The 8,524-nt window shown below is 42.6% G+C and overlaps 1 protein-coding gene across 2 annotated transcripts; it reads right to left on the reverse strand.

Annotated features, from left to right (window-relative positions):
- Positions 1-740: 740 nt before the first annotated feature.
- On the reverse strand, positions 741-7,900 carry tpx2 (TPX2 microtubule nucleation factor). Of its 2 annotated transcripts, none has more exons than XM_034695630.1 (17): positions 7,774-7,900; positions 7,198-7,338; positions 5,711-5,839; positions 5,300-5,423; positions 4,953-5,009; positions 4,723-4,839; positions 4,475-4,584; positions 4,220-4,368; positions 3,260-3,431; positions 3,007-3,145; positions 2,599-2,818; positions 2,399-2,494; positions 2,140-2,313; positions 1,905-2,051; positions 1,706-1,817; positions 1,217-1,383; positions 741-1,102 (listed from the first exon to the last, which is right to left on the reverse strand). In XM_034695630.1, the coding sequence occupies exons 2-17, from the start codon at positions 7,307-7,309 to the stop codon at positions 992-994; spliced, it is 2,136 nt and encodes a 711-aa protein (XP_034551521.1). In that variant the 5' UTR covers positions 7,310-7,338; positions 7,774-7,900; the 3' UTR covers positions 741-991. The 2 variants fall into 2 exon arrangements, with proteins under 2 accessions (XP_034551521.1, XP_034551520.1); XM_034695629.1 differs by having other exon boundaries at positions 1,217-1,404.
- Positions 7,901-8,524: the final 624 nt, after the last annotated feature.

The raw sequence follows: 8,524 nt of genomic DNA on the forward strand, positions 1-8,524 counted from the left end.
TATGAACCTGTGAAAACATATTGTTAGTGATTCTTCAACAGGAATAATAGCTTATTCAAAACATCATAAAGCATCCAAAGTTTTTCACTTGTTTCATCTTAAAATCATGTTGAAAATGTGTGAGTCAAATTAGATCAACAGATGAATACGGTAATTACACCTATCTTTATTTATAGCTTATATTGTTATTTTAATATGCAACTTTTTGTGATCAGTCACATTTGAGTAATGGCATGTCTCCATGGGTCAATTATTTGAAATGTCTTTACCTGATCCATATTTACTGAAAACATATCACTTTAAAACACAAATAATAGTTTCTTCTATCAATTTGAATATTGTCAACATTTTTAAAAACAGTTTTCTGTGTTTAACTATAATGACCTAAGACTGAAGTGATTACAACTGATGCTGGTTGCCGGATGTGGTGGGTTTGAAGGGGAGAATTTTTGTGGAACAAAACTAAACGCAAATATCTCTGAGTTCATAATTAAAATAAAATAGGGTCTGCATTTTAAATTAATCATCATATAGAATTGAAGCAAAATGCATGGCTCTGCAATACTCTGAAGAGACTGTAGTTCATTCCTATGGACTATTCATTCATGAAACTAAGTTACCATAAATATTTTGTGTATTCATGTTTGAAGGTTTGAATGAAACAAACAGAAGGATTCAGAACAATATCACACACACATGCTGAGGTTATTCTGAGTAATCAGGAGCCCATGGTCACTTGCTTCATTTTAAGAACGTTTTATTAGAAGAGGTGTTAATAAAGAAAACAGGGAAAGAATATACAGCATGTGGTTAAAATCTAAAGCTCAGAGAACAGACAAAACAGAGCTTCAGTCAATTCAAATTCACGTCTTTGTACAAGTTCACAGTCAGAAATCTGACCGACAGGGAAAGAGAGGCAACAGTTCAGGACTTTTGCTTAAAATAGATAAGATATAAAAAGTAAAAATGCAGGTTTCTACAGAGAGCACGATCACAAACGGAAACGGTCAGAGAAGTTCGGTGAGTGCGGAATGGTGAGAGGAAGTTCACTCTTCTTCAGAGCTACAGGTTTGTAGTGTCTGATGGGCTGAGCCTTGTGAACCTGCAGGATGGAAAGAAAAAGAGTCAGACTGAAGCTGCATGGCACGTAAGAAGAGGCCTGAAGCCGGAGTTATACCTAAAGACGGATATATGATAATAAATATTGTGCAGTCACCTGTTCATGCCGCATCCTGGCAACCTCCTCCTTCTCCCTCTGCTCCTCCTCTCGTCTCTGCTCCTCCTCCATCAGTGCCCTCAGAGCCTCCTTCTCGCAGGCCAGCTGCTCGTACTCCTGCCGCTCCCGGGCCCTGCGCTCCGTCGACAGCTCGAAGGCCTCGGTCACTGTGGAAGAGCAAATGCCTTCTAAAGAGTGCCGCAACCGAGTGAGTGTAGTGAAGGCAACAGGAACACAGTGAATGACATGATACTGCAGGGAGCTGCAGCCTCTCTCCTAAGCAGCTTTCTCCTTCAGGTTCAAACATCGAGTTCAGGTCAATGCTGCTAAGTGTGTCTGATTTATTTGGGAGGTACAACTCCAGTCCTGTTCTTCTGCTCCGACTTAAATCAGGAGGAAACATCTACAACTCGTTGAACTTCACAAGTCGTAGATGTTGCCTGTTTTAGAGCTTGCATTTCCTCCAGGATTCAAAGGTTCATGTCTTACCTGCTACATTGCGGCTGTCCTTCTTAGGCTGGAAAGGCTCTTTATGAGTGACGGTGTTTGGTCTTGCTTTGAATACTGTGGCTTCCTCCCGTTGTTTCTGCTCCTCTTTCACCTACAAAAGCACATACGTTTAAGTCCGAGTCTCGAGGCGAAGACTTTTAAACGTCTGAAAACTCCTCCCTAATGTTGGCTGTCGTACCATCTGCTCCCAGCGGCTGTTCTTCACCGCTCCTCGCTCGTCCAGCCGCAGTCTGAATGGCTCAGTTTTTGTGGGCTCCAGCTTCTTCTTCTCCGGGAGCATCACAGCATCGAAGTCGGGGAGAGGCTGAGCTTTAAACTGTGGGACCTGAACCAAGTAAGAGGACACGAGTGATTCCACAGACCTAACTTTATTCAGACTTTAAAGGATGTAATGCTCGAAAGTGTGACCCCACCTCTTCATTTCTCCTCTCCTCCAGTCTCCTTTCCTTCAGTGCCCTCCTCTCTCGCTCCCTCTCCTCAAAGGAGAATGGACAGACCTCTACATGGTGGTTCTCTGGGAGCCGGGGCTGGAAGGGGAGGCCAAAGTGAGGCACAGGAGGAGCCTTGATAGGTGATGGCCGTTTTACCTGATGGAAAGAGAACAACAGAGTAGGTAAGTATACGAACGTGAGCACGGCCACGTGGAAAGACTGATACCAGAAATGTCCTCACCTCCTCGACTTTGTGCTCTACATGAATCCTCTTCTTCAGGGCAAAAGCTGGAGACTCTGGGATAGTTGGAGGGAGAACCTTCTTCTCTGGTAATCCCTGTGATGAGAGATGGAATTCTGTTTACTACGACATGACATAACTGATCTCTCATACATATAAAGATTCAGACTACAGCTCTGATCTGAAGGATTTCAGCTCACCACCACTCCCTCCAGGATCTTCTTGGGAAGTGGCTGGGACTTGAATGCGTGCAGCTTCTCTTCGTCTTCCTGGGGTTTGGTGGCTTGTCTCTCCTGAAGCCTCTTTTCAATCTGCAGCTCGAAGCCTTCAGGGACCGTCGGCTCTTTCACTGTTGGCTTCTTTAGGCCTTCGACACCCTCGAGAATCTTCCTGTTCAGCTCCAAGGCCTTGAATTTGAACCTGTGGTTAAAAACACAACGTTAAGGGTTAGTGCAAATGTTCAGATTATACTTCGGAAAAATTACGGCTCTGTCCAAAAAACAGAAGTTGAACAGGAAAGTAGTTTTTTCAGATTCAGAAGGAAGCATTACAACATTCTAGTAGGTTACAAAAACCTTTTGACATACAATGACAGGCAGGAGACTCACTTGCTAAGTTTCTCCACCTCCTCCGCCTCCAGCTCAGCACTGCTCTTAACGCTGGGTGCCCGGGTCCTCTGGTTGGTTATCAGGTGAGGGGTGTGGGGCTGGGTGAGTTTCAGGTGGACGCCCTTCACAGGGGATGGACCTGAAAAACAGACAGATTTCATGTATGTGTTTCAGGTACACTTCTCATCTTAAACTTCTGGACAATGTGTGTGGTGTTGTACTAAACACAGCTGAATCTCCATCTCCTGCTCACCTCTCGCCTGACTCTGGCGGCTGCGCAGTCGGTAGCGTTCAGGAGTTCGTTTCTGGAACTGTGCAATCTGCTGAGCCATGGGCACGTAAGCACCCGGCTCCTCCTTATTTCTATTGGTGCCCGTCGACAGGTTGAAGGGTTTGGGCACTGTGGCACCTCTCAGAGCCTTTGCCTGAAAAATAGGGAGTTGAGCTCAGTTTGAATCCACAAACATTTGGATCTTCAAACTCAGGACATTTCAGGGATAACACTAAACATGATCAATTTGTCTTTGACCGAATATATGCATGCATCACAGAAACAGAAAAAAAATACTGAAGTAAACTAGACATTAGGCTCAGGCTTGGACCAGCTCTTAGTTATGCTGCTATATGCTTAGACCACTATTGGCTTAGATTGCCTGAGGAACTGACACACTGGGATCCTGTCTGTCCGTCTCTCCCCTCTCTCTGCTTGTCACTTACTTTAACTCTTCCTGTCCCATTAAAGTTACTAACCATAGACCTTTCTGGAGTCCCTGAGCTCCCTTGCCTCTTAGGTTTCTCTGGATCTCTGCCATAGACGGCCTGCTGCTGTGGACATGCCAGACTTCAGCTGCAACAACCACTACCATCTGTCTCACCACTATCATCTGTCTCACCACTATCATCTCTCTCTCTTCATCTCCCTCTATCCCCCTCTCCAACTCGGCCTCAGCAGATGTCTGTCTAACATGAGTCTGGTCCTGCTGGAGGTTTCTGACTGTTAAAGGAAGTTTGTCCTTGCCACTGTAACTTGCTAAATGCTGCAAAGTGCTCTGCTTATGGTGGATTAAGATGAGATCAGACTGAGTCTTCAGATAACATTTGTTGTGATTTGGTGCTATATAAATAAAGATTGACCTTTTTTTTCCTAGATGACTCTTTGGCACTCAGGTTTTAACACAGACTAGAGTCTTAACTCAGGAGCTGAAATACTCACAGGGGAGGAGGGTTTGCGAAGCTGGGAGATGAAATCCACCTCCCTGTGAGCTGCGTTGGCTGAAGCGGCCGCCTTGGAGCGAGTGTTTGTGTTGAAGTGGAATTCTTGAGGCACTGTCGCTGAGAGGACCATCTTCTTTGGTAGTTGATCTAAGAGAGTAAGGCAGTAAAGTCAACCAATCACAAACATGAAGACCATAATAAATTTTTACTCAGCACAAAGAGAAATACGTCGTCATCAGCCACAGATACTCACCACCGGCCAGAGCAGCTTTGTAGCTGGCCTCGTTCTTCTTGCGATGCAGAGCGACCTCCCTCTGCAGGGTCTTGATACGTTCCAGCTCCTGTTCCTCAGAAGTGCTTGGCCTGTTTTCACAGTGAGGAGCAGAAACACATTTTTAAATGACTCCACAGTCTCTCATGGGAGGAAAGTGGAAAGCTTTACATCTAACAAAAGTCCATAAACATGATGCTTTGAAGTTCTACTGATAGCCTGAAACTCACTCATTGTTTGCAGGTGGTGGAGCTGCTGTGCGGGTAGCTGAAGCCGTCCTGTTATTCATCTGGACGGTCCTGCGGCGCATGCTTGTGCTTTTTCGGGCTGGTCGAGCAACAGGACTCCTAGAATTAACGGCTACAGTTAAAGACTCGAAAGGCTACAAATGTAATACAGTAAAGAGACGTCAGCCATCACAAAGAACAGATGGAAACGACAGCATGTTCATGTGACTTACTTCTTCTGTTTCTTTAAAGGCGGTGCAGCCACAGCGTTGGATTTACGTTTTGAAACCCTGAAAACAACAAAATAAATGTTTTACTTAAAACAGTGAGATGCAAAAGTGACAAAAATGTTGCTTCTGCAATTCTCAAGATGCAACTCCTTCCCTATCTTTGGCCTCATCTTTTAAACTAAGAACTAACTAGCCAACTTTAACGTGCAATTGCAAGCTGTAATTCAGCTACAAACAAATAAGCTTTGATTTACTAAACAAATAAGCTTTGATCGTTCCACAGAAATCTAGAAACGTTGTAATCTAGGTTCTACACAGCTGTGAATGGGCAGAAAACATGCCGACGGTACCTGCATGGCTGGGCAGGGGGTTGATTAGAGGCCCTGGTTTTAGGCCGGGCTCCATTCTGAGCAGAAGCTGCACCGCCCCAGGAGGTCACCACGTTTGAAGGTTGAGCTGTGGACGTACTGGGCTCTGCAACATGGATCATTCTGTGAGTGCTCATGTAAACAAAGTTAAGGACTGTTCATTGATATACAGGAGAGAAACATATGCCTGGATGCTTCTTGTTTTTATGAACTCTTACTCAGCAAAAACTCTGCACACAAATAAAACCCTCAAACCATGGTCCCAAAAAGAGCGTGCTCCTTTTGGGACCATCTTTAAGACTTAACAGGTTCTCTCTTATATCCCTGAACAGAAAGTACCTCTGCTTTGTCCATCATTGCTTATTACTGAGGATGATTTTAAAGAAAACTGACCTGACTCCACATCCGCCTTGACCTGAGGAGCGACTATGGCTCTGGGCAGGTTGAGAGACTCCCTCCTCATGAAATGTCGGTCGACTCCCGGTGTTTGAAGGTTACTGTTTGGCACACCGGCCTGTTGTTCTGCAGGTGAGAGACCATCAGAGATCAGGATGATGGTTTCTTTTAGTTATTTACACTCTCTGTGACGCTGCAGTGGGCTTTAGATTATCTCCATCACTTTGAATTCAATTTTGGAAATAATTTGTGGCTGCATTTTAATTTCAGTTCTCGTGTTTTGTTGGTACAAAGCAGGCGCCTTAAAAAATAACCCCCAACTCTGATTCTGCTGCTGTAATTTAGATCATAATAAAGCCATTCAGCAATATCACCTTAATGCTGAAGCTGGTCAAATAAAGCGATCTGAACACGATAGAATATAAACCATTGAGTGACAGAATAAAGAGACAAACTATGGCGCCATTGGCCTAGCGGTCTCATTTACTGCATGGCCTCCCTCACTCTCTGCCCCCCACATTTTCGGTCTCTCTTCAGCTGTCCTGTCCATTAAAAGCCGAAAGCGCCCAAAAATTATATACCTTAAGAATATATATATATTTTTAAAAAGAATAGAAACAAACATCCAAAACAACAACAACAACAAAAACTGTAAATGTGTTGAACTTGGTTATCGACTTGAAGACACATCATTTGCCGCAATTTATAAGTTATTTTTTTTGAGCAGAGTGGAGGATTCTGGATCGTCAACTACTTCCACGGTGCATGGAGGGGAAAAAGTAGTCCAGGGTCACCTTTGTATAAGCCCCATCAGCTGAAATGTATGTGGATGCATCTGATTGGATGTTTCTGCCTTTTTCCTCTCCTGAACCTATCCCATTTAAATGTTATTTTATTATGACCCAGATGAAGGCCACAAGCCAAAACGTTGGTCAAAGGATAAAATATAAAGAGGATGAAGCAGGGTGCGGGCAAAGAGTTGTACCAGAGTTCACTAGCTTGGTATTTGAGGGGAAAACAGGATAGTTTCCTTTACTGTACAAAAGCTTATGCAGAGGACAGATGACAAAGAAGGTGCACAGAGCAGCAAACATACAAAAATCATAAATTGCAAATAAAAACATTGACACAAATGAAAGCGCATGCTCTGATTTGTTTTCAATTTCCTGACCAGTTACAAAGAGTTGTTTTAGTATCTGTAGAACATGTTACGGGTGTGAGTATCAGGGCTGTTTTCGGTGTGGATGGTTGATAAAACAGGCCCAGAGGATAGTAACGTTGTAATATACATGGTGCTCGTTTCTAATGTTGTTTTTGTCGCAATCATCTGAGAAAAGACAAAATAATAAAAGGTATTTACAGAGAAACAAAATGCGCGTGATGGTGTGTTTACTGTAGGAGTAAATTACTTAATGTTTGTATACAAACACATTTTATTCCACAGTTGTTTTTGGAGCACATTAACATAGTGAGAGGAGACTTACCAAACCATATATCTTCATTTTCTGCATTCTCCAGCTCCTTCAGGTCGACCACATGAGACGGGGCGTCAAACTCATAACGTTCACCGTTATCACCGGAGTCACTTTCCGCCATAATCCCCAACTGTGTTAGCGTCGATTCACCTAACAGGGATTACAAATTAATCTCTAAAGAGACCCTTTAGTGAGGGAGACCCTTTCGTGAGGTTTGCAACGAGCTACAGACTGAGCTATTAATAAACTTATTAGCGCTAAATATGGGCGACTTTAACATGGTGGATTCTAATGTAAAATACTTGACAAACATGTTCATTGTTGTGGTCAAATAACGATTAATTCATGCTCGTGTATCCTTCCTAGATCAAAACATTAAAGTAAAGTAACAGAGGAAAAAAACAACCAAGCTAACTCGCTAATGCTACTTTACATGGAGCGAACGTTATACTATCTAAACCAGTTAACACATTTAGAAACACACTCTCTGTAAGTTTATATCTTTACGGTAAGTTTCAGCTTTATAGTGGTGAAATAATGACTGACTTTCGTCCGGAAACAAGTGTTGTTTACTGAAAAGCTTACCGTAGATGTCTGTTCACGGAGAGAAGCAGCAGAAACTGCAGTCAGACCGTTAACGTTTAAATTTGCTTCCTTTTTAAAACAGCCAATAGCAATCGGCTGTTCCCCAGCTCGTCGCTGATTGGTTTGTACGAGTCAACTTCCAGTCAACACCGGATCACGTGATCGATTCGGAAATCCGCGTAGATTTATCAACAAACAACAAACAACAACATTCACAATGATTTATGAGTAATGTTAGAGCTACCTGTATTACTGTGAATAGACACTCATTCTAATTCATAAATAACGCGAGTACAACGTTCTCTGACATATATTTGTTGTGCGTTCACATGAAATACAGTTCATATTATGTATGATATACTGTATGTATAATATTAGGTATCAAACAGCTCAGAGGTGTAATTATTTTTATTTTATTTGGAGATTAAAGTAAAAATTCGGAGAAAAGAGTCGGAATTCTTACGTCACTGTCAGTTGTTCTCACCCGCCGCCAAAAAATTCTCAAAATTCTTAGAAAATTAGAGATCTCAGAATTCTTGAATTCTGTCTTTGATCTCAGAATTCTAGAATTCTGTTTATATAATCTGAATTCTGACTTTAATCTCAGAATAATAAATAATAAATACACCTCACCCCAACTTTTTTTTTGCTTGCCCACCCTCCACAGTTTTTGGGACACCAGTAATATGTTTTTGATCCTAGTCCTACACAACATTTAGCCAAATGCACAGACTCTATAATACAGGGTAAA

Source organism: Notolabrus celidotus, chromosome 11, assembly GCF_009762535.1.
Source record: "Notolabrus celidotus isolate fNotCel1 chromosome 11, fNotCel1.pri, whole genome shotgun sequence".
NCBI lineage: Eukaryota > Metazoa > Chordata > Actinopteri > Labriformes > Labridae > Notolabrus > Notolabrus celidotus.